Here is a 27,725-nt window from a genome sequence, read left to right as displayed (position 1 = left end):
TTCATCAAAAAATAATATTCTCTTAACAATTCATTTATTTTGCTCAGCATAAGTGTGAAGTCTCAGAATCTTTTTCTTTTCTTCTATCACGATCTCTTAATTTTGCTGATTGTTGTTTATAGCGCCGAATCTACGGGTCGCGTCACAGGTGGAAAATTTAGAGGGTGATAAATTGACATTAAGTTACGTATCCAAAAAGAGTTTAAGAATGACTAATAATTACCTTTTCGGGACTCCAATTTCGAAAGCTTTAAGAAGAAAGCACTTTTAAACAATTTCTGGATGGTAACCCTTTTCCCTCTCTTGTCTAACACCGTCAAAGAGAGCCTTGAAATGTGGTTTTAGGATTTGTGCTATAAGAATTTCAGCATCTTCCTTCTCCTGCTATCATCAAAAATTGCTTAAATTTGAGTTTTTAGAGCCTAAATTCAGAAAAATTTCGGAAAAAGTCCTGAATTTTTTTTTTTAATTTCAAAAAAAATCGGAAGGAGAATACCCACCTACTTCCCTAGCTTCTCAACATTCGGGGGAAAAGGCTCCAAAGCATCACTCTTTACCTAAAGTTAGAACTAAAGATAGCCTGCGTCTTGAAGATTTCAGTTTCTAACATTTTGCGAAGCAAACCAGTATCCCCCCCCCCCCGGTAACGTCTCCAGTGATAATCTAAAACCACTGTTTTAAACTTGAAGTCAGAATTGTTTCTGGGGGAGTTCAGACCCATCCCTTTCTCTAATCTTCCCACATAGCTTGAAATTTTGTTTTCAGCTATACCATGGGTCGATCCCTCAAACTCTTTCCTCCCAAAGATAGCCTGAAATTGACTTTTGAGCACAATTTCAGGAAAGAACACCTTCTCCTTTCCTCTATTGTTATGAAACAACCAAAACATTTTTTTTTCTAAAGGCTCGAATAGCTGAAAGTTTTAGGACCCTAACACCCTTAAATTTCCTAAGATACCTTAAAATTGACTTCATTTTGAAAAAAGAAAAAAAAATCCAGAAAAAACTCAATTCTCCGTTCTCCAAACTTTGTCTAAAATTGTAATTTTTAGGTCAGTTTTGAAGCCTTTCTGACCCAACGGAGCTTTTTCTCCTTCCACTAGAAAGATCAACTAAAATTGCGTTTTTAAGACTTCAATTGGGAGAAATTTCTGGAAAGCAATCTATCGAAAAAATGATATTTTTAATTTACCTGAGCATTTAGAAAAGCTTAATATAAATAAAAAGAGAAAGGTAGAGAGAAATTTAAACGCGTTAAAGTACGGAAAGTAGTTTTTTTTCTGGATTTTTTTCTCACGGCGCGGGGCCCGTAGCATTTGCTACTTCTGCTCTATGGTTAATCCGACCCTGCTATCATTGTCTTAGTTTCTTTATTACTTAACTAATAATATAAAGCTGAAGAGTTTGTTTGAACGCGCTAATCTCTAGAACTACTGGTTCGAATTGAAAAATTCCTTTTGTGTTGAATAGTCCATTCATCGAGGAAGGCTTATAGGCTTCCAAATAATATAAAACGCAACTAAAAATAAAATTTTATAAATAAAGATTTTATGAAACGGAGGAGCTGGAGCATTTCACTGGAATTTTTTTCAAAATTACGGTCCCCCAATTAAAACAATGTTTTACATTCAGGGGTTACTTATTCCACCTTTTTTTTTTTTGTAATCATTGGATGAATCCAGATCGAACTTTAATTTTGATGCAATTTACTTTGATTTATTTTACATTTGCTATTTATAATCAGCAATTATTTATTCGTTTTCTTAGTTTGATAAAACTGAATTAGTAATTTATATTGAATTGTTTGTTTTTTATCTTGTGGGATAACAATTTACTAGAAGGATATTGGGATTTTTAACACGTCGATTTTTCGAAAAGTTTTTGGGGTACAAATGTTTTACAAGTATAAGAAACAGATTCATTGCTTGCGTTTTAATTTGTATTATGCATAGCCCTGTGACTGTTCTGTTCATTAATATGTAAAAAAAGGCAAGTATGTTCACGCTTATGATGCACTGATGTTATACACTTGATTTTTCTGTGTGTATGGTGGGGGGGGGGGCAGCAGAAACGGCTCTAGCAGTTCTGCCGCCCTAGACGATCTTGACAAGTGCCCCCTCCCCCCCCACCATTGAATAATAATAACAATAATATAAAATAATGTATCAAGAAAATAAAATTAATTGTTAAGTGCTTTCAATTAAAGTGACTTTTTAGTTAAATTCCAAACTGGGTTTTGCATATCCAAGCATTGGTACATGCTTAAAATTAAAGTAGTGCATTTTATGGCACTGAAACAGATATTAATATTTTCGAAAGACTTTTAAATCACTTGCAAAATAAAATTGAATTCAGGCGCTGGCTGTCCGGAAGGGTCTGAAGAATGTCCGCTGCGTCACCTCTCAGGGATGCTGCAAGATGACAGGCCTTGGTAGCAGAGTTCCATCTGTTCGCTTCCACCACTATCATGAATTGAGTTTTGTAAACCTGCCACGAAGTTTTCCCATCAAATGTGGCAAGTTTAATGGACGGTCGAGCAACCGATGTGGGAGCGCCTAACTGTACAGAGCTGCTTTCCGCGGTCGCCAATCTCCTTTCCGTGTTTTTAATTTTCTCATCCACATGATTTTCAACTGTTACGATACGGTTTTCTACTGTTTCAAATTTTTCATCAAAAGCATCAACTCGATGCTCTATCTCATTAAATTTATTTTCCATCACAGTCTTTACCGAAGTAAGGTCGTTTTTAATTTCCTCTTGGTTAGAAGCTAAATCCTTTTTCAGCACCATTAAATCACTTTTCCATTGTTCTTGATTAGCCGCCATATCACTCTTCACAGAGTTGATTGAGTCAAGAAGTTGTTTTAATTGTTCATCCATTGCGCGAGTAATCACCATAAAAATCAAGTCCAAATTCAAAAAAGTCTTTATGAAAAAATGTCTAAAGTCACACTTACTCCAAGAAAGTCCAGAAGAAGCCCCATGTTGGGCGCCAATTGTAACGGATCCGATGCGACTTTCAACTTTCTTGAAAGGACGACACAATTCTTGATTAAGAATACAGGAAATTTATTTACACTATGTACAGGGAAGATTGTCAACAACTGCTAAATTAATCATCAGCAATTAAGCAAATATCACACAACACCGTTAACTCAACGGTTACACACGTATTTACTTCCAAATACGAAAAACACAGCGAAATGCGTCGCAATAAACAGAGCTAATACACTCTCAGTACAAATTCTCAATCGAAACTAACTTTTATACACATCGAAAAGAGAGCTCTCAAATATTCCACAAGATTCCAAATGCTTCTCGAAAATCGTAGATCGTTATTTTATTTCTCTTCCTTGGCAAATTTTATCAATGAAAAAATAGGGGATCCTATACTTCAGCCGGATGTATAGGGGCTGTATATTCATTATGGGAAACTATTTACAGGTTACGTTACTGCAATAATTACTATTTACAGAATTTGTAACAGTATGTTTATGGGTGAGCACATTTTTGGAGGAACTCTAACTCAAAGAATAAAGCAAGCAATAGAACGAAGTTCAGTAAACAGATCGACGTTGATAGAAAAAGGTGCTGATTAGTTTTTTACTTGCATTTGCTATAAGTTCAAGGGTGCAATTGAAAAATTTTCTTATCAAATGTGACTACTTTATTTAAAATAGTAATGCAAGGAATCGTAGAACAAGACTTGGTTTTTAATGCCATACCAGCCAATGGAAAAATCTGAATGAGTAAAATAATTTTAATGTACCATTTGCCACTTATCGCCAATGTTCATAGCTTTTTGTGCAACTAAGCTGTTAAGAACTTCCTTTATTGTGAAAACTCATCGTATAGATCATCTACTGATACTTTGTTTTCAATATGTAACTAATCTACAATAGCTGACAATCAGAAAACTACTTTATCCATTAAAGTCATTAATCTTTAAAACAAAAAGGGGTTTTTTATTTGTGAAACCAAACTACTTTCTCATGTAATTCACAACTGTTTCAAAAAATGTCTGGTATCCCTCAGACAGACATTGTATTTTTCAACCGTCTAGATGTTTTAAGTTTTTATTGATTTTGAAGATTCATTTGAAGTTTTTTACGGGCAACTTCAAAAACGGGGGACATATTACTAAGAAAATGGAAAACTAATAGAACCTCATTGGTTTCAAATGTTGTAGCTATAGTTTCTTCACTTAAAAGCAATAATTTTCCGAGAGGCTTAGGGATGGATTCTCCCTCGCTTATAAAATAATTCATGAGCGTAGGCCAAGATTTAATGAGTCGATCTACAGCAGGAGCTAAACTTAGCCATCGCGTCGGGATATGTTTTAGTACCATGCTCTTTAAACTCTAGGTTAGCAAGCTCAAAAAACTCCTTCGACTCATTCCACTTAACTGCAGATCTAGAAATAAATTTTTAAAATATTAGTTTTGACATCAATTTCTAAAGCATCAGCGTGGTGAAATGCAGTGTTAACTATATGAGATAAAACCCTAACATAAGTAAATTTTTGTTTTGCTCTCTCAGTTCTTAATAGCTTAGTTGCATAAAAAGCTATGAACATTGGCGATAAGTGGCAAATGGTACATTAAAATTATTTTACTCATTCAGATTTCTCCATTGGCTGGTATGGCATTAAAAACCAAGTTTTGTTCTACGATTAGGGTATATGTTGACCGCTTTGTTTCAAATTTAGCTTTGATATTGTCGGTTGAAAATGATGAAAGTGACTTAATCCAAGTCTGACTCAATCAAGTTAGTTAAGCAGTTTACTATAGAGTCAGTCAGCCGTCTATGAATTTTTTGCTCTTTAATTTTCTTACTGCTCTTTGCTTCACATTTTTTGCTTTATTACTAATTTTTCCCCTTTAAAATAATGTCACGTTTTGTAAAATATTGTTATTAACTAGAATACGGGACTTTAGCCGTCCCATATGGAATTCCCTGGGACGCGGGACAATTTTTCAAAATACGGGACTGTCCCTTGAAATCCGGGACGTCTGGCAACCCTACTCGGGATAGACCTCTCCAAAACACCATTCAGGAGCGAGCTTTAATTTTGTTTGTGAAATTTATAAGACTTGAAGATACATGTTGGAGAGACTACAAACTTGAAGTTAGAAAAGACCCAAGATGGATTTCTCCAGAAAGTCCTAGCAAATACAGAAATCCTTGAAATCTCCAAAGCAGTACATTTACTCATGAAACCCAGAAATCCTGTATACCTCATAGGAATTTAAACAAACATAAACCTGACGTAATTAATTTTGAAAAAAGATATCCCAACAGATATTGTAAAGAGTGTTGTTGCTTTAGAAACGATTGAGACTGCACACAAAGAATGAGAGGATACATGTTTATCGAGATGGGTCACAATTATTAAAACATATGAATGTTGGAGCTGGTTTTTATCTCTAAATTGTATTCAATGGCAAAGTGGGTGTATTGCGCTTAAGCAACTGACTTGCTTACTTTGGAAATTTAAAAAAAAGTTGTGCTTCTGTCCGACTGACAGGCTGCCATTCAGTCTATTAGTTTGTTCTAGACTCCTTTGTCAGATGAGATTTTTCAATACCAGGAAATTTTGAAATTCCAGCTAAAGCATGTAGTACTGCAATGGATTCCTGGGCATTGTGACCTATACAACGGCACTGATCAAGCATATTTTCTCACCAAAAAGGAGGCTCTGCTAATCACCTGCAAAAACCAAAATGCCTCCTAACACTGGGAAGCAGTATAATTTACATCAGATCAAGTTGGGACTATTAATGCAGCGAAATGTGTTTAACAAGCTATAAGGCTCCAGGACTTATTTTGTTAGAAATTCAGCTCTGGTTCAGACACATATTTTACCTTTTCATTTCAATTATTCTGCAAATTATAGTTTGAAAATCAAAGATTAGAAAATATTTTATACCAATTCTAGAAAATCGTTTTATGTAGTAATTTTTTGCATCAGGTAAACTAAGCATTACAGCAGAATAATTCACTATCAGTTTGTATGCATGTTATTTATGTAACAAATTTAATCAGTTTGCATTGAACTTAGTTGATTTTAGAGGTCAATCCTAATAGGATTAATCACACGAAAAGCATTACTGTATTTCTGTGCATAAACATAGCTGCGTTTATGAGTAAAAAAGTTGATAAGTTGCCAGAGTCGGGTCCAGACCATATGATGTTTTATGATAATTTTAGTACATTTTTTTCTGTTCATAAAATTGAAGTAAAAATTTTACACTATATGAATATTTATAAAAATGTAAGAAAAGTTCTAAAAAAGTTGCGATTAAAGTTGTGTTAGTACTTCAAAAATTCAAGCAATTATTAAACATCGTTTAAGTGAAAATAAGCCAGGAAAAGTCACATATTTGGAAAAGAAAGAGAGAGAGTTCCTTTTTATTTTTGAGTACTAAGAGTAAAAGTATCATAGTTGAATCACCTCTCATAACTCTTGAAAAGTCAAACTTCAGATTGTTACACAAAATTTTTGCATTTCTGCTGTCGATGATATGTTTTCAAAAGACTATCAATTCCTTAACCATAATATGTTTTATATTTATGTGTTGCCTTCTGCTCACCTAAAATAAATATCTCAAGGGACCATCGACTGACTACCTTTCCAATCTCTCAAAATTCCTGGCAAGTGCCATTTCCCTTTAATCTGCTCATATTTCCTTTCCCTCAAGTAAATATTAAGAATTCTGGGAAATTCAAACAATATTGCAAGCTCATGGAGAGAAGAGTTCATCAAAAGAAGAGTTCCTTCTGAATATGCTTAGTGAATAGTTTTTTTTTTTTTTTGGAAGGTAGGAAATGGGTTGAAAACTGATAGCATTTAACCATGTAATAATCTCAAAAATAAAAATCCATAGTTTTAAACGCATAAATGAATACAGAAAATCAGGATTAATACCAAACTGACATGTCAAACAATAATTTGACTAAAAACAGTGAAGATATTTCAATCCCTACAGAAAGTTCACGGACATTGAAGGTGTATAAATGACTGGGATGGTGGGCACTTCCCAAGACACCTCTCGAAGAGTAACATGAATCACTCTCTCAGCAGAAAATGAAACTAATTCGTTTTTACTTATAAATAACTTCTAAAATATTGCCTTGAAATAAGAAAAACAATATGCAATAAACTGACAGCCCTGTATATTGCACCCTAGTTCTGCCTTAGGGGCGGTAACTTACCTTTTAGTAAGAAAACTGTTTTCTGACATTTGGAAGCTGGATTTGTCCTTGTATGAAAGCATTTATTTATTGTTATACAGGGGCCGCAATGAATCACGTTTGTTCTAAACAGTTTTGATTCTATAAAGCGGCTGATTCAGTAATGTGGCTAATTAAATAAAGTTGGAGCTAGTTCTGTTTTTGACTATCTGATTCATTAAAGCGGTTGATTCAACTAACTGGCGTCCACTGTATTGCAAGATAAGTACTGATAACACAGGGAAACTGTCATTTTGGTGCATGAGAATTTAGAGCTGAATTCTTATGAATTTGGTACCCTGAGTTCAAATATTACATTAGTTTTTGCACAGGAACTCAAATTTCTAAGATATAACATTGAATATATGTGACATGGATTTAAGTTACATCTATAGATCAAATAAAAAAAATCTATAGATCAAATGAAGCATGAAATTTTTATTGATATTATATTATACAAATAAACCAGAGCTCAATTACCAAACAGACCAATTAGGCTGTTGGTCATGGGTCCCCGATTTTTACAGGCCCCGAAAAGCTTAAATTGTAGTAGTCTATTAGAAAATTAAGGTACTCTGCTTTATTTATTTACCTTTTTTTAGGTGCGGGATATTCTGTCTTCCAACAACAAGTATTTTTAATGAGTGGGTCAACATCTCAACACCCCTGAAACCACCACCTCTGGTTCTCCATTAATGCTTACGTTTATAGGATTTGACTGAAGAGGACCCCCGAAAAATGTTTGTTTAGGATCATCCATGTAGTTAGGATCATCACTATATTAATCGGGTCCTGAAAATATTTATACAAAGGTCCAACCCGTGACATATCACGCACAGCACATACATGCAAAGCAAGAACTTACAAGTTGACCGTAATTTGTTGAAGCATTGTTAACAAACTTGTGAGATAGTTAGTCCACATAGTTAATTTTCTTGAGCGTAGCTGAACTGCAGACGGATAACAGGGTAAATATGCTGGAAGAAATCCTTGTCGCAGAAGCCAATACTTGCTTTATAAGCGTGCAAAATGGAGTTAAAACTGCATATTTTGGGTAAAATAGCAGCACTTATCTGTTAGTTACCAAACTAAAAAAAAAGTTTGTTTGACTATGTAATTTTACAACATTTAACAACTCGTGCAAAAATACAGAAAAATAGCAGAATGGCTGCAGAAACTAATATAAATTCCCTGAACAAGTTCAAAAATCTTTCCCTCATTTACATTACTAATGATAACTTATTCCTATATTTGCCCTCACTTGAAAACAATTACATGTTCAAATAAATTGCAACAATAAAGACTTTTTCAGCTGCTATTAAAAATAAATTAATTAATTAAAGTAATTGCAAAAACACTTTAGAGAATTCCACTCATTGAAAAAAAAAACTACTACTAAAACTGTTGGAAAAATTATAGGAAATAAAAATCTTACTTTCAGTAACCAATCAGTGAAATTAGAGTAAAGGTGAAAGTTAATTATTAAACTGGTAATGTTGTCTGTTGTCCACTTATATTGAGGTATTAGGGTCTCTTTTAGTTGTTTTCTTGGTTTTATCAGAATTTATAATTTTGCCACTTTCCTGTTTATTTGATTTAATAGAATGAAATTTGAAACCAACTCAATGCACCCGATTTTGCCCTTGAGGGAAAGATATTGGGCGGAAGCCTGATTCAGTTAAATTTTGAATTAGGAAAGTAAACGCAATCACAAGAGTAATGAAAGAGGGAAAAAGAGGATATTCATGCAAAATGACAATCTAGAAATATTTAAAAGAATAAGTGTACAAAATGACTAAAAATTTCAGTTTTAAACATCTTTAACAAATTAATAAGAGACTGCAGGAACAATAGCATATTAAATGTTTTAGAACCAAATAAAAGAAAATTATTTTCTACAGTTGGTGAAAAATAATAAATTATCTGTTCTGTAATTGTCTATTTTTTACCACCTATTTTTATTTCTAACTAGTCACCTTGTCCGACTTTGCACAGTCTACCTTGAAAATAAAAGTTATATCAAGTGATGTGTGTACAAAAATTAGGCTTCAATAATAGAAAATGCAAAAAAAAAAAAAAAAAAACTAAAATTTCCCATAAAAATGATGACCATAGTCCCTAAAAATCCCACTAAAAATTTTGACATTAATCTCCAAAAATTCCCAACAGAATAAGGGTTAAAGTTTTCAAATAACGTCAACTCTAAAAATATCTATCTAAATAGGTACAACAGCTCCAAACACCCTTTTCAAAATGAGAAAAAATTTCTAAATAACATCAACATTCTTTTTTTAAACCCTCAGATTTAGAAGAATAACATCAAAAAAGTTCCTTTTGAATAGTTTATATTCTTAAAATGTGTTTTTTTTCCAAGGACAACTGAAAATCACAGAAAACATAGAACAAGAATAAAAGTGACATCAAAAAATCTATAAACTCAAGACAGCTCTCGCCACCCAATAATGCTCTTAAATTAAAGTCCGAGGAAAAGTAGGACATTTGCAGAGGCGTTGCATGTTCATATCCTCCCTAAGATCACATTGAGGGCAAAGAGAGTCCAGTGTGATATTGATGAGGTGAGGGTGTTTTTGAAGGCAGTCATGTCCAATAATGATACGGAAAATTGCCACAGATTGCTTTTTGTGCCATTCCGATATTTTACGAATTTGTTTGATCCGTGGTTGATTTTTATTTTCCAATGTAAGGTAAGGTCTGAAAAAAGGAAATCCTAAAGGTTTTCAGACAATTGACTTGATAGTGCAGAAAGGCAATGCAGATTGAGTTGTTTGTAGTACAGAAGCTCCCTTCTTAGCCAGAAAATCGACAGCTTCATTGCCCTGAACTCCATAGTGGGCTGGAATCCATTGAAGCACAACCTTTCTTCCCTTGTCTGATAATCAGTTGAGGAGATCATAGCACTGATCTGTGGTTGAGTAACAAGAGTCACTTTGTGAATCTGTAGCTTTGGAGTTGGAAAAGAAAACTAACTTTGCAAAAATACCCTGATGGGGCTGTAAGCGCAGCAGGGCTTGGTGGATAGCAGCCACCTAACCAATTCTCTAAAACTTCTTGTGAGAATAATGACATTGGTTCCTCAAAATACACATTAGCAACAACCATTCTTAAATAACGTTAACAGCAAATCTAAAAGTCCCGATTAAATAAACCACAACCCTCCATTAATAGAACAAAAATCCTTGATTATCTTCTACTGGCAGTACAAAAAAAAAAAAAAAAAAAAAAAAAAGATCAGTGCCAAAAAAAAAAAAATAATCAAAAGGGAATATTTTTTAAATTCCTCCATTACAGGAAAAGGCTCAAAGCAAAAGCAAGAATTTTATTTGTTCACACTGGAGAAAGAAATAGCAACAGATCTTTCTTCTCAATGATCTTATTCACAATAGGGCAGACGATAAATTTTACATATAAAATTCATTTTCCCTTACTTTTAGCAATTTGGTGGCTCTAGTTTTGGAGGACAAAAATCTTCTAAAGATGTATTTTTTGCAAGCTATCCAATGAGACCAAAATTGAACAATTTGGATAATTATTTGGGGTAGAGTCATTTAGTGTCATTTTACGGCTTTTGGAAAAAAAAACACGTTCCTTCTTGAGTGCCAAAGTATCTCCCTGCCAAATTTGGTTGAGATCTGACATAAACTGTTGATTGTATAAGGAACATACATACAGGGCCCGATCAAGACAAACTGGTGCCCAGGTCCTGGAAAGAAGATGTTGCCTCCCCCCCATGAGAAAATCAGCACAATTTTAAAGTCGATGTTTTATACTAGATACCTAATATACTAGAAACCTACACATTACTACAGAAATGTGGGATTTGAATACCAAACATTTGATAGTCACATAGTTAAAATTGCCTTACCTTAAGGTGAAAATGAGTTAAAAAAAACAATTTAAAACTGCAAAAATAGCAACAAAAAAAAAAACTAACTAAATCTGACATCAAGCTTTAAAAAGGCTTCTTCCTGGCTTTAACAGAGGCAAATGTGTCGATCACATCATCGAAATCTAATTTTGATGTCACAGAATTTTCAATGGTCAATACGGAAACGCCTGTAAATTATCCTGAGAAACGCAGCTTCTAAAACGATTTTTGATTCTTTTCAAAGCTGAAAAGGAACGTTCACTTTAACAGAAAAAAAAGGAAGGAAGTAAGTTAATTTAGGCTATTGCCCCTAAATTTGTGGTGCCGAGGTCCGCGGACCCGCCGGATCGTGCGTTAATCAGGCCCTGCATACATACACATATATTCTGTTTTATTTATATAGATTCTACAAAAAATATTTATGTAACTTTATATGGGATATTATAGCATTTAGAATTGTAGATGTTTAGGAAAACAGAAAATTTCAATGTCAGAAACATTGTAAAACATTGTGAAAGATTTGTAGTTTGGCAAAATAATAGGACTTTTGTATTGTGACATCAAGTTGAAGCAAGAAATTGAATTTAGTGCATTGAGACACAGATTTTCCACATCAAAATATTTTTTTAACTCTACTAAAACCATACTGATGTTCTACATTTCAATAAATTCTTAAAATATCAAGATCCAAATTTATATTTAATTAAAAGACACTGAGGTTAAATTGGTTATTTTACTGAGAAGAACAACTTTGAGTACTATATTTTTACTTTCTTCTATATCTATTGGAAAAGTATTGGATTCGTGCAAATTTTCGAATTTCGAATTTTGACAGATTCAAACGTTTTGAGATCTGTTGAGTCCATTTTGACCATTTTTGGAAAATGTCTGTCTATCTGTGTGTATGTGTGTGACCAGTTTTTTGTGGCCACTCTACAGCAAAAACAACCGCATGAAATCGAACAAAATTCGGTACACATGTGTGCCCCTATGTGAACTTGTGCCCATTGGTTTTTGGCCTGAATTCCTCCAAGGGGGGTAGAGAAATGGGACATTTTTTGAGTTATGTGTGCTTGCAAATCCTCAAGAAGTAACTGGTGGAATCAAACAAAATTTGGTCCATATGTTGCCTTAACAGGTACAGGTGCTGATTAAATTTTTGTGTCAATAGCTCAAACGGGGGGTTGAGCTATAGAACATTTTTTGTCGTCAATTGTGACTGCTGTATCTCAAGAAATAATGAACGGAATCAAACAGAAATTCATCGACAAGTAGCCCTTAGAGAGTATAAGAGCTGATTCTATTTTGGCACCAACAGCTGAAAAGAGGGTGGCGCAATTGAACGTTCTTTTTTTCCATTGTGAGTGCAGTATCTCAAGAAGTAATGCTACATTCTGAAAGAAATTTGGAATATATGTAAATCCATATGTAAACAGGCGTTGGTTCAATTTTGGCGCCAATCGCTCCATAGGACGCTGATTTTTTTTTCGGTGTGAATAAAAATAGCTTTACAATTGCAACAATAAGAAAGATAAATCGTAAAAGACTGTTGTCTGCGTATTTCGCGTGATTTTAATTGCAGAAAATCGCGATGATTTAAACTTTTTAACTGTAGCCATCTTGTGTTTGTTAACAAATAAATGTTTGTAATTATTTTAAGCAAGGCTTTAAAAATAATTTTCAATTTTCATTCTTTGCTTTGCTTTTGAGATAAATCGGGAATTGGGATGGTCGTCAAGTTTTGGCGTGTGTAATTTTGTTTCTGTTGGAAATATTGCTTCCTCATCAAGCATGAGGAGAGATCAGAATTATAAGAAAGATATAGAAGAAAGTTTTGTGATAGCCACAACATACTAGTTGTATTTTGCTTACACACATGAAAATTTAAAACATTTAGATTGAAAGAAATTACCTATCTTTTTTTTTCTTTGAAAACCCTCTTTTAACATCAGTCTAGTTATGTGACAAGATTAGTCATTTTATAAACTCTATAAAACAGGGGAACTGGTTGAACACATTATAAAAATAGCAAGGGCACCCATATATGGGGGCAAGGGGGACTTGAGGCCTCCCCCCTTAGAAATTAGAACTTCTTTGCTTTTAGTAATTTTTTCTTTGCAAAAATGTAAAAACATTTGCTCTCCAGCTATTAACAAATAAGTAATTAACAATGTCAAATTTTAATAACTCTAATCTATCCTGAAATCTGTTTCCATGGGGAAAATATACTGCTAAACCATGGTTAAAATATTTGAGCCCCCCCCCCCTTACAATTTTGCATGGATCCAGGATGCTTGCTACAAAGTAAAAGTCCTACAGTTTATGTCATTTTTACAAAATTCCCTGACACCACCCTGATGGATATTCTCCAACTTTTTTGACATTCTGGTTCTGTCGCCACCTTGAATGACCAAAGATGGCTTAGATTTATATTAAATTCAGTTTCAAAAAAAAAATTTTACCACATAAATGAAGCAATAATATAATTTTAATGCAAAGGGTGGGCTTTATTTCGAGCACAATTGATGTTCTTAATGTAGGAGCTCAAGTCCAACAAATGCTGTAGTGATTGTATTGCGGAATATTTATTTTCTGACATTGATTTAGTTTTTTTTTTTTTTTTTTTTGTATTAAAAACCAAATATCTCTAAATGTTGGTAACAACTGCATGCTCCTCCAAATTATGCTACAAAGCCCCAAAGGGACACATCTCACAAGTTTGAAACCACCGACTTAACAAGATACAACTTTATAGGAATATTCATAAAACTGGGACAATTCAACTTTGATACGAACAATTTTCACTAAAGAATAATCTAAATTGAAACAGAAATACTTTAGTTTGCATCAAGAGGTTGTTCCACAAAAATTAAAACAGCATTCCTGCAGTGATTAATCAGGAGAAAGAGAAAAATCAATCACTTAAAATACTTACATGATTACACATAACACATATCTACAAAGGCGGTCAAACAATTAATGTATTTATAAAAATACTGACTACATACATTTACATTCCAGGCTTTATTAAATGAATATAAACATGCATAACGAATTTCTAAGCAAAACTCACATAGGTCTACCAAATTCATCTTTTGGGGCTTCCTTCTCAACTCCTTCCTTCTCTAATAACATGGAACGGAATAATGCCACTTTTGATTCAATTTCATCTTCCGGATACCTGCAACAAGAATTAAATAAGTATAATTAATGTTGATTTTATTTACTTACTTATGGTAATGAAGAATGGTTTGTCGTAAAAAGAAATCCTTTATTTTTCAAATACAGAGAAACCAAATGATTGGTGTGGCTATCTATTCGGTCTATAGTTTGATAACATGCCTACCTAAAAATTAACTAGTTTTGCTGTTTTTTAAGGTTTGAAAATATCATGATATTTTCGAAAATATCCTATATTTTGATATCTATCAGATATTTTGATATATATCCGATATTTTTAATTAGCACAAACTGAAGTCTTCAACATTGTAAATGCATCCTCAAATCACAAATCTTTATTTCCTTGCATTATTATTACAATATGTAGACTTAAAATTAAGGTTTCTTTCATTATTTATATTGAATATTTCATTTTACATTTTTGTCAATTTTAATAAAGTTAAAGTAAGAAAAAACAACGTCAAAAAAAGCACAAATTGCCAGTTACAGCAGACATGTGATTCGGCGTTACAGGGAACGCCTTTTTCAATGCAAAAAGTAATGAGCTTATGAATGAAAAGACATCCAACAAAAGCAAAGAGCAGATAAGCATGCAGCTTAAAAGACAAAAATAGAAGATTAGTCAAACACCAATGAGAAAATTATAAACCGATCAGGAACCAGTAGGAATGATAAGAGTTATATTGGACAGACTCGGCATGCTTTAAAAATTCGCTTGAAAGAGCATCAAAATTATGTGAAAAAACAACAATTGAATAAGTCTACTATTGCTCAACATTGTTGGGATTTGAATCACTCTTTCGATTTTAACTCTTATCAGATTATCCAAAAATGCCCCAATTCATCAGATCTTGACTTTTGGGAAACTTTTCATATTTTGAGGAACAGTTCCAACTTAATTAATGATCTTAAAGCAGCTCCATATTTTTCCAACATTTGGCTCCCATATCTTTAATACTGTCCTTTCCCATTTTTACCTTTTTCTTCTTGGCTGACATCCCCCCCCCCCCCCTTTTCTTCTATTTATCTTTATTTTTCCCTTTTTCCGAATATTTTTGTTTCTGTTTATTTTATTTCGTGGTGTTTTCTTCATCCATTCAGCTTTTCCTTTCTTGCGGTTCACAGTTGCTGACATTTTCTTTTTGTTTAAGCTTCGGCTTAATCTTTGTCCAATTGAATTCTTTCTCTCTGGGTTTACTATACCTAAGAGAAAGCTCTTGGCCTTTGCTTGCATTCCTATTGGTTCCTGATCGGTTTATAATTTTCTCATTGGTGTTTGGCTAATCCGCTATTTTTATCTTTTAAGCTGCATGCTTATCTGCTCTTTGCTTTTGTGGGATGTCTTTTCATCCATAAGCTCATTACTTTTTGCATTGAAAAAGGCGTTCCCTGTAACGCCGAAACACGTGTCTGCTATAACTGGCAATTTGTGCTTTTTTTGACGTTGTTTTTTCTTACTTTAGTGTTAAGTACAAAGGTAATTTATCTTAATGAAGTTAATTTAGCAATAGCTTTTTTACTCATTTTTCTTCTGTTAGCTACTTTTATAGTTATATGATTCAGAAATAAAAAATATGCATTATTTGGTGCACAATCATAAGGCATTTTCTTTCTTTTTTTTCGGACCAATGTTTAATGTTTAATTAGGAACTTTGAATATGATTTTAAGTTGTTACATTACTAATGATAAAAATGAATATAAAATAAAAAAGAAATATTATATTATTTTGCTGTATTAATAATGTATTAATACATCATAAAGATATAGTACATAACTTTTAGGTTATATTTAATAATAAATGAACAATATTACTATGATTAATATACTTTTTTATTGAAAATACAGTAGTTGAAAAAATAAATATCAAAAATATCAAAATATCATGATACTTTCAAAATAAATATCAGATATACATCGACGAATCCTGCTGTTTTCAAACTACTGTTTCTTTCCTACGAACCCAAGAAACCATCAGATTTTCCTACTTTTAGTATTCTGAGAAATGATACTTGGTTCTAGAAGATTCACAGGAAAAAAATGTATAAAAACATTGAATACAAAAAATTTTTTATAACAAAATGGAAAGAGTTCATTTCTCTCGAAGTGTTGCTCATCATAGTATGGCCACATTCCTAAAGTTTTGGGAATCAGTGAATCTTGCATTTGATCATTTCTTCCTTTGAATGCATTTTTGGGATAGCAGACCACGTTTCAGTCTTAATTTTTTTTCAAACATCCTGCAAGTGATTTGATTGTCGGAGTTCAGATAGTTGGAGCTTACCGAATATTTAAAGAAAAGGCGTCTGTGTAAAATATGATATTTACCCTTGATCCTCCATCAATTCTTGCATCTCCAAGCATTTTAATTCAATCAATCTCTTCTTTTCATGAGCTAAAATTCCTTCATTTGGCTTTTTATTGGCAAGAGCATCTAACTTTTTTAGATCATCTTCTGTTCTATAATTGACCTTTTCTCTACTCTTAGCAACAAAGGACATATTTCTCTGCACATAGCCATTTGTTCCACTACCACGTGGCGTTTGTAAACCAATACCATTGTACATGTTGATAAAAGGGACGAAATCCTGAAAAACATAAAATAATTATTTTAAATGAAATGCAATTGAGCACTTCTGACAAAATACAAAGTTTGTCACAACAAACACCTTGGGAATAAAGATTTTACACTCATGGATTTTGGGCATTGTATGGATCATTTTACAGAAAACTTATATTACCTCAGGAGTATTGAAATAGAAAATGCAGTTAAAAATGAAATACATGTGATGTCAGCATCACACTTCAACGCATAAGGTATCAGATTCAGATAATAGTCAAGCACACGAACCGCGTTTGCCAAAAAATATTCTAAGTTTGCAGACAGTTTTAAAAACTTTTTAAATTCCTTTATTATTAACTTTTTTTTCCTGGAAAATTGGAAAAATTGATTTTTTGATGAATTAAAATGTAGTTTACTAGTAATATTTTCTCGAACACACACACAAAAACACAAAACAATGTTAAAATATTTTTTTAAAAATGAATGAAATACATATTATTTCTTTCTTTTTAACATTCTTTTTTTTAATCTAAGCTAAATTTGAAAAAATTAACATGTAGCTTTCTTTGTTCAAAGCACCAAAAAATTATGCAAATCATCATAAAACTTAATTTTGAATGCAATGTGATTTTTGAAAATAGTTCAATGATTTATTTTGGCAGATTTTTTTTTCTTTACCTTTCAGTGCATATTAGAGCTGTGCTATGTAGGAATTTCTACATTGTAATGCATTTTGATGTTTTTTTATTTATTTAAGCTCTACCTGCTTGCTTAAATTTTACAAAACATACATACGGGAAAAAAAATCAGTCATGTCAAATATTTACTAACATATTATAGCATCAACATGAAACTAGAAGAAAATATCAAAAAAAAAAAAAAAGGGGGTTGTGCAAGATAGCAAACAAATATTGCAGACATGTGTTTTGGGACTACAATGAGCCTATTTTTTCAATGTAAAAAGATGCGAGTTTATTGAAGCTAAGTCATGTATTCCACTCACAAGTTTACATCTTCCATTTATAAATGGGTTCTTTTAACCAGAAGCGTCACTATGGTGGGTGGTCCATCCTGGGAGATGCCCATATGGGGAATGACATCCAGAGTGGATTTCAGAGTTTATAAAATTATATATGTTACGGTAAATGTGATAAATTGGTGATTGTATATAATTACCTGTGATTGTACACAATCACAAATAACCTTGGGAAATGTGATCAATTATTCAATATTTACCACATTTACCGGAGTATTTAGGGAGCGTCTTATTTTTAAAGGTGTTATTTTTTCATGAGGCACCCTCTCATTTTGTTCCTTTGGATGAAAAAAAAATTATCATACCTGAAAAATAAAAATTGAATAATATTTAGAGGGTGCTACCACTGCTGGAAAATTTGTCAACTCTCTCTCTTTTTATTTTTATTTATTTATTTTTAGTGTTGATTATTATTATATTTATTTATGTGACTTGTTTTTCATTTATTTTAATTAGTGATAATTTAGATTGTCATTGACTTTGTATTTTACATTTTATTAAATCAAGTTAATTACTTATAGCTACAGTCAACTATCAACTGTAAGTTAACAACACAAATATTAATGTTTCTTTTTTAACACAAATACTATCATTTTTTTCTTTCTGATAAAAATAGCTGTAGTTTATAATTGCTAATAGAATGGAAAAAATTTAAATAATAATCCAAAATTTAAGCTTTGTTAGTTTTGCTCTTGTGAAAATTTCTGCAGCTAAGACAACATCCTCGTCAATTATCATTGTAAGGATAAGAGATCAAACGTCCTACTGATTAAGTAATAGGAGATTTTCATCACAAATGAAATCTGACCTTGGCGGGGAGGAGGGAGGGGAGAAAAAAAATCTGTTTTAATTATGATTGTTAGAACAAATTTCCATTAATTTTCAAAAAGAAAATTAATGGAAACAATTGTTCTTGCTTGACATTGCTTCAGCTGGTGATAGGCAAGATCTCAATTTTAAACGATAAATCATTTCTGACAAAACAAAAACCAGCATTACAAGGCTAAATTGGTAACTAATAAATTTCTAATTAAAAAGAAAACATAATTTGTACGAAAAGAACACATTTAAAAAGACAGAAAATCGTGAAGAATCAGGATAAACTCTTTTGAAAGTGTACTTCTTCTGCTGTAATTGAATGTACTTCAACTGATCCTGAAGAACAAGAATTTACATTAAAATTTATATCTAGATTTGGTCTTATGTTGTTAAAAATCAATTTCACTTACAAGAAGGAAAATGCCGAAATTTTAATTGTTGCTTCAAGTAATCTTATTTTGACATCTACTTGTTAGAAGTTGATGGTATTCCTTATTTGCTTTAAAGGGGCCAGGGAGGCTAAATTTCTAAGACGCCATTTCTGAAAATAGAAAATCCATAATGGTTTCTTCTTAAACAAAGCGTAAACAAACAACTTTTCTGGTGAAACGCTGCCTAGCAGATGATGTAGAATTAAAATCCAAAGAAACATCAAGTTTTGGAAGAGACTATCAAATAGTCTGGATAATAAGTAGCAATCAGCGAAAAGTTTGTATTGTCACATGGAAGTAACAAAGAAAAAAATTACAGTATTGCTGAGTGTAAAAGATCAAAAGTGTAAACATATGATGTGAATGGCATTACCGAACTTTCGGATACTTTTTTGACATTATTACATAGCATGATGACCATGAAATGCGTATTATTTTCTTGTATATATGAGAAATAGGTATTTGTGTTATGGTTAAACCCAACCAACCTAATTTCATGTTGATTTAAAATATGACAAGATGTATTGAGGAGTTGATTTTTACACCATTTGTTTTCACAATAACGTAATTTTAATCACTGGTAGCACCCCCTAAATTTTGTTCAAATTCTATGAAACTTTTATGTGCGCATTTTTTCATCAAAAGAATGCAGTTAAAAGGGTGCCCCATAAGAAATTCAAAACTTTCTATAAAAGTGCATTATAAGACGCACCTTAGTATTTATACAATACAAGAAATACACCGCCAGCTCGGTCATTTCCAGCTGAGGACTGCAGTTGCGGTGTATTTCATGTGTTTCTGCTTTAGCCCTATCTATTGGGCGGTAATTTACTGAATATTTATACAATACCCGACTCATGATGGGGAATGTAATAAATTTGAATAATTCTGTAGACTAACAAGGGTTGAATTCCAAAAACATAATATTTTCAAACACTAAATATTACTTTTTACAATTAAAATAAAGTTTGATATCTATCGAAGCTTACAAAAATATTTCAATCAAAAAGTAATAAAACTGGTTTTGCTTTACTTTTAATTAAATATCTTAGAACAAACAAATTAGATGATATATCATAAAAAATGTAATCAGAAAGGTCACTACAGGAAGGGAAGGAAGGAGCGGTCCACTCCAAATTACACCTTTCTGAGAAAGGGGAGGGGGATGAAACTCAAAGTAGTCAGAGTTTATTCGAAAAAAAAAAGTATTTTAATTTTGTGAATTTTTTCCCTAAAAAGTCTTAAATTGCTTAATTTATCAAATTTAAAAAAAATTGATTACAGTATAAAATATGTTCATAATTTTACTTGCCATTTAATGTTGATTTTCAACAAACCACAAAAATTGAAACTTATTTCTGACAGTTGTATGAACTTCATGTTCGTATGGGGGATGGGGGTGTACTACAAATTGCTGCCCGGATGACATAATCACCATTAAACCAAGTAAAAGTGTTCAAATTTACCGTTTTTTTTTCTCTACAATCACCGACTCGTAATAGGGAATGTAATAAATTCAGATAATTTTTCCTAATAAGGTATTAATTCCAAAGAAGGGAAATTTTTTTTCAACTTTCTGAAAATGAGTAGTTAATTAGAAAAAAAACGTCGTGATGGCTGTTAAGACATACAGTAATATTTTAAACTGAATAAATGAGTAAAAGTAACACTTTTTTGCTTCATTTTCATTAGATGTTTCATAATACACACTTTTTTGTGCACAATATATATTGAAAAATATAAACTGGCTTGGTAATATTACTTATGTACCTTTTCTTAAGGGTTTGTTTAATATTATGTTTCTACCACCATGGCCTACTGATAAATGTGCTTCATGAATTACGGTAAACATTTCTTCAAAATACATGTAAAATCTAACATTGTAGTTGTCTTATTTACGGGATAAATTAGTTTTTAAACATTGCCAGAATTGTCATTACATCATATCTTTTTAGTCTACCATACATTTCAGAATTTCTTCTACTAGTTTTGTTTGTACTATTATTCATCTTTATTAACAAATTGCCATAGTTTTCTTTCGTGAACAAAGACCTGTGTATTTTTTTTTTTTGAGTTCATGACAGTTACTAAAACTTGAAATTGAAACGCTGAGGCATATCAGCCATTATTAGAAATTCTATAAAAGCGAGAAAGCAAACATCTGGAAAAAAAGGTCTTGCCAGCACATCAGAAATACAGTAGAACCTCATTAATCTGTAGAAATAGGGGATCCAGGTTGTCCAAAATAATGTAAGTACGGTTTAAACAAAATAGCCGGAAAATTGAACCAAGGAACATAAACAAACTACTGTATGCAGTAAAAATTGTGTTTTGAATTCAAGAGAATAAAACACAAAACTGAAGAGAAAATTTTAAAAATATATAAAAAATCAAAACAAAATATGGCCTACAAAGATTCATTACATTGCATTTTATTTTTATAGTGTACATTTAAATGACTGTCCTGATTAATCAAAATCCAGTTTATTAGGCTTTGGATTAGTGAGAGTTTTAAGTATTGAATTGAAATTAAAATCCCATTAACATGGTCAATAAATGCGCAGACGTGGAAAAATTTTGGCTAAGTATTGACTTTTATTAAATTTCTCATTACGAGTCCGGGATTGTATAAATTTACTGGCAAATGTAATAAATATGGCTAAATATTCAATAATTTATCATTTACCAATTTTAGTGGGGATTGTGAACAATCACCGGGAATTGTGCAAAATCAACGAATTTATCACATTTACCATAACATATTCACTTTAATTCTGAATTATTTCCACTATATTTAATCCACCAAATATTTGAAAAATGGATCCCAATATTGCAAGAGAAGGGTGCAGTTGCATAAACAGGGCAAATTTTGCATATAAATAGATTAACAATTTATATTTATATTTTTATTTAATCTTTTGCTACATCACAAAAATGAAAAAAAAAAAAATGTTAATGAAAATTGTACTGTATTACCCTGCATTATCCGCCATGCCGGAAAAAAGCAAGGTTCACCAGCATGTAGGGAAATTCGGATTTTCCGCCATGCTGGATAATTCGAGGTTTATTTTGCAACAAAACAAAAATAAATTTTCCCATTCAGTTCCAATCAGAAAGCAAACCACCTTAAGGAAAAAATAAATAAATCCCGAAATTAACCTAAAAAAAGTGTACAGGATGGTCAAACAGGGGGAATATGAGTCTAAAATCCATAACATCTTAATATTTTCTTAAGTATAAAAGATAAAATGATTTAATTTGGCATGGAGCTTTAATAATTTAGAAATTATTCAAATAATCCCTTTACATAAAATTGCATTATTTTTCATTTTATTTATGTTAAATGAGTGACCAAGAATTACCTAGGAATTAACGGATCGGGGCAATTATGGGTCACCTCCTTTTTTAAAGTAATCATTGTCAAAAGTAATTAACCATTCTAAATTATTGTTTTTTAGCCCACAAAGAGATTTTTTAGTGATTGATGATGAAATTTTATATAAAAGAAATATCACATTATAATTGAAATGACTTGATGTTACTCTTACTAGTCCACTACAATTAGTTATTGCACTTGTTGCCCATGTTGTTCTACTTAGCAAATTAGCTGATATAGGAATAGGAGGGAAAACTTTCATTTGAGTAAAAAACTGGCTGACCGGAAGGAAACAAAGGGTAGTTGTAAGGGGAAATTATTCTAATTGGAGTGAGGTTTTAAGTAGGACTCGACCGATACATCGGCCTGGCCGATGCATCGGCGCCGATGGTTCAACAATTTAGCCATCGGCATCGGCGGCCGATGCTAACTTGCAGGAAACATCGGCCCATCGGCCTTAAAAACATCGAAAAGCCGATGGAATTGGCCGATGTTTTTGAAAAAAAAAAGGACCTTTGTTGTTTTACTTTTTAATACAAAGTAAAGGGAGTCATTGTTTTCAAACACAATTGTTTACTTAAATTTCAGTATGAATTTCTATTTTAGTCACCCCTGAAAGATAGTTTTTAATACTGCATTCAGGTACCAAACTCGCATATGGGATGTACGCACATTCCAGTTGTGCACTTACCTTTTTGTTTTCGATCGGGTGTTCTAAAAAGCCTATTAACTGATTTTTTGTGGCTATTATGCAAAACTAATATAGCGTCTCAGACTGACGATCATTTGGTGATATATTGAAGAACTGGAGACCATGGAAACAAATATGAGATGGCGAAACCGGTTTTGTTTCATTTTGTTAGATTCCCGTTGAACCGACGGTAATTTTTAATTTTTCGATATTTGTAATATGAACCACAGTAATGCAGTCTTTTCTGTATCGCTTCGGCGGAGCTACAAGTTTGGGGCCCGTCGAAATACATTTTGGGGTGCTATTTCTCTATCACAGAAGTTGTAAAACATTCATCATAAGCATTTTTATAACTCCTACGGTGCCCCTATGGTTATGGGGTCTCTCGTGCAATTGCAACATGTGCTATATTTTAAATCCGCCACTGCACGTCAAAACAAACTCGGGTGCAAGTTTTAAAAGGGTTTTTCTGCTCAATGCTTATGATTATTTTGAACTCTATTTTTTGCGACTATTTTTTGTATTTCCTAGAACACTTGCGTGCCCCTCCTCCCACTCCCTCAATTTCTGAAATTAATCTCTAGTTGTACTTCTGAGTTGTTTAAAACTAACACCATTCATAAAATTAGAGATTTGTTTTTTCAAGCTTTATCTATTGCTTAGGAAGAATTTAGAGCATTAATGTTTTTTTGAATGGACGTTTTGAATGGTGACATAATTTGGAAAACAAAGGGATTTTTGACTTTTTTCTTCAGAAATGCTGAAGTAGATTCAGAAACTCTCTTCCGAGGCGTTGGTGGTAGCGATTCTGTACTAAGAAAATTAACCCGAACTTGGGGCAGAAGTTTAACGTTGTGAGTTACTCCAAAATCAGAGGGTGACTCCCCTAATCCACCCTCGCCGTTTCAAGCATTTCTTAAATATTTAGCGATTGTTTATTTTGGTCAAGAAATGACATTTTGCGTATTTCTTATACTTGTTTCACCTATATTTTGTAATGCGCCATCTTTTTTGCATCATTAATAGCGATGGATTTTTTTTCTGTTGTAAGTAACTATTTTTATGTATTTATATAAAATCAATGAATAAGTTATTTTTGTTTTCATCATATGTTTAATAATATGTTATAAAAAAGTTTGAAGGATTTTCTACTGTGCAATTTTTTAAATTTCAGAAAATTATTGTTAAATTGAAAAATTTAATTTGAACTTGTTTGCAGTGCTTCATAAAAATTTAAACAATCAAATTGTTCAATATTACGTGTGCAAACATCAGATCAAGTAGTATATGTATTCAGTTATTAACTTGGTGTGAATATTGAGTTTGTTTATTGTAGCTGCGTTTTAAGAACCTCGCTATTTTCATGGCTATTTCTTTTTTCCGCAAAATTTATGTCACTGGTTATACATTTTACGAAAAATGCAAACTTTACTATTCATAAATTTTAAATAAATATAAAAATATTCCTATTATGATTTAATATTGTAATTTATCTGTTACCTTTTTTTGTTTAATTTGATGACTAAAAAATGTCTACGTGCAATCTTTCCACTTTAATTACGTAATTTGTTGACGGTTTCATAGTTTTATTCTTAATTTTTTTTTTGAATGATTAAACAACATAATTTTAATGTTTTTTAACTATGTGTAGTTTACCTAAATCCATACATTATTACAATATTACTGAAGTCTTAGTTATATGTTCAATTTAAAAAAAAAAGTCAATTGGTTATTAAAGAGACTCTTTGTTTTTATTCCTTTTTCTTCTTTTTTTTTTGGCTGTTTTTCTTTGTCTTCCATCATACAGCAGTCAAAAAAGGAGAAGCATAACTACATCCTATACAGATTGTACGTAGTATGATCCAAAGGTTCGGGGTACAAGCTGTACAAAACCTTACCCAGAATAGTTCACATTACCGAAGCACATCCACCTTCAAAAGGTCATCGTCAGGAACTATGTACTTCTGCCAGTGTTCATATAAATCTTGTAATCACTCCTGGAAGCCATTTTTCACTACCTTCTGTCATGCAGCTTTATCTTCTCCTGACGGAAGAAAGCGGCGTCCATGCAAATGTTTTTTTTTGCTGGGAACAGGTAAAAGTCACACGGAGCTGAGTCCGACGAAACGTTATATTATTTGTTTGTCATATCAGAGTATTGGCCAATCGAACCGTGCATCCTCAACATGAAAGGCGTCTTCTTCCCCACGATGAAGTTGAAACAGCAGCGCAAGAGGCCTTACAGGAGGTTGCGATAAATGTCTTCCAGGAGTACTTCTAAAAGCTATACGAACGTTGGCAGAAGTGCATGGTCGTTCAAATTGACTATTTTGTAGATAGATGTACTTCGGTAATGTGAACTATTCACGGTAAATTTTTATACAACTTGTCCTCGAACTTTTATATCATACTACGTAGGTATGAGTTTTCAACTTACTATTTCATAACGTTTTTGAGTGCCGTAAGTTTACACGCATGAGGACATCAGAAGAGAATTTGCGATAATTAACTAAGGAGGCGTTCAAAATGGATATTTCGGTCATCTATATGTTCTTAGGTACATATGCATGTACATATGCGCCGAAAAAACTTGTGAAGTTTAAATTGGGTGATCGTAAATTAAAAAGTTAGGTTGAAATCTGATTTTTTTTGGATTACAACTCCTTATTCGTAAAAAGGAAGTAAAGTGAAATGAATCAATAATGATCCTTTGAATCCCTGACAATCTTATCAATTTATTTTTGTTAGATTTTTTTTTTTGCCATCGGCCAACAGCATCGGCTATCGGCCATCGGCAATCGGCCATTTGGAGGAAAACAATTGGCCATCGGCCATCTTTGAACAATCGGCCAACAATCGGCATCGGCCAAAAAATGCCATCGGTCGAGCCCTAGTTTTAAGCGGGGTTCCTCAAGTATCAGTGTTAGGGCCTGTTTTGTTCATTGTTTTTATGAACGATATTTATAAAAATATTTCTGGGAACATGAATTATTTTGCTGATGATATCAAAGTTGTGGGGAGTGTAGAAAATGAAGAACAAGCAAATCAGCAGCAAGAGGATCTAGATCATATTACGGAGTGGGCTGATAAATGGGGTATGGGAAATGTCAAGTGCTACATTTAGGGCATGGAAATAAGTGTACCAGTTATTATTTGCAAGGTTCAGTCATTAGTCAGGCATAAAAAGTTACTGATCTGGGTGTCTTAATAAGTCAGGATTTAAAATTCAGCCAACAGTGCAGCATAGCTAGTAACAAAGCCAATAAGATGCTTGGGTTTATCAATAGATCTATTTCAAACAAATCTAAAGAAGTTCTTCTGCCCTTATATAGAAGTTCGGTAAGACCTCATTTGGAGTATGCTGTTCAGTTTTGGTCTCCTTATCTTAAGAACGATATTAATGTATTGGAAAGGTTTCAAAGGCGGGCTACAAGGCTAATAAATGGACTTTCTCATTTAGACTATGATTCCAGGCTTAGAAGGCTAAAAAATGTACAGTCTTGAGCAAAGAAGAGGACCGAGGGGACATGATTCAGTTGTTTAAATTTATTAAAATGAAAGATGTTACGGGGCTGAAGTTTAGCACTGAAAACAGGACAAGGGGTCATTGTTTTAAGCTATTTAAATCTCAGGCTAACATGGATATTAGGAAAAATTATTATTATAGCAGGGAAATGGAACCTTGGAACAGCTTACCGGAAGAGGTGGTAATGAGCAAGGGAGTAGATGGTTTTAAGAGGGCCATTGATCTTTACTGGGGATTGTAAATCGACTAGGACCAGTCTAGCTGGGCCCAGAGCCTGTTACTGGTCGTCACTTTTGTATTTGTATTTGCTCTAAACCCACGACTCCATGAAGAAATTTCTTTAATATTTGTATGCTACCTTCAACAGTCATAATTCTGTCAACTGTAAGGTTTTTTCTTTAAAATTTCAATTAATTAGGTTGAAAAAAAAAGGACTTATTTCAAATTACTTCTAAAAATTTCTCTCTTGGACAAATAAAATTTCCAACACCTTGTTCCAGAAAATTAATTTCTGCTTTTAGCCCAGTGGTTGGGGAGTTGAAAACAGAAGTAATTGGTGGAAAGCTGGAAATTGCTTTAATGTATACTGCATGGGTCTGGAATGACCATACCAAGTTTACCCCTTCTACTAAGTGAGCTTTAGCCGTTACGGTCAAATTAGTGACAAAAAACACGTCTGTTTTTTTTATTAATGTAACAATATCTCAAACATAACTTCCAATGGCCATACATATAGGCAGAATACTTGTACAGATTAAAATTCTGAACAAAATGAGTTTCTACAATATATATATTTGTTAAATACCAAGCATACAACTTAATTTCAAAGTAAGGCTGAAATCACTAATTAAGCGCTTCAAGCCAGAATGTACCTTTTCCACTACCACCAGCCGAGACCCCCTGGAATAAAACGCCATAACCCTAAAACACAAGGCGGTGCCTTCCTACCCACGGAAGCAGCTACACACGTGCGTAATCATCAAGTTG

At 32.7% G+C, this 27,725-nt stretch overlaps 1 protein-coding gene across 5 annotated transcripts in view; it reads right to left on the bottom strand.

Moving 5' to 3' along the window:
* The window catches only part of LOC129235330 (serine/arginine repetitive matrix protein 2-like), a 145,391-nt gene that overhangs the window by 114,097 nt on the left and 3,569 nt on the right, over positions 1–27,725 (bottom strand). For 4 of the 5 annotated variants that reach the window (XM_054869098.1, XM_054869102.1, XM_054869101.1 and 1 more), the window contains exons 2-3: positions 16,625–16,884; positions 14,192–14,299 (exon numbers count right to left, since the gene is read on the bottom strand). In XM_054869098.1, coding sequence (XP_054725073.1) covers positions 14,192–14,299; positions 16,625–16,863 — 347 coding nt within the window. In that variant the 5' untranslated portion in view covers positions 16,864–16,884. Of the gene's footprint in view, positions 1–14,191; positions 14,300–16,624; positions 16,885–19,124; positions 19,256–27,725 lie in introns of all 5 variants that reach the window. The other variant, XM_054869099.1, reaches the window with a different exon arrangement.

Source organism: Uloborus diversus, chromosome 2, assembly GCF_026930045.1.
Source record: "Uloborus diversus isolate 005 chromosome 2, Udiv.v.3.1, whole genome shotgun sequence".
Lineage (NCBI taxonomy): Eukaryota > Metazoa > Arthropoda > Arachnida > Araneae > Uloboridae > Uloborus > Uloborus diversus.
The sequence above is the reverse complement of the archived record's forward strand: the minus strand, read 5'-3'. Positions and strand labels throughout refer to the sequence as shown.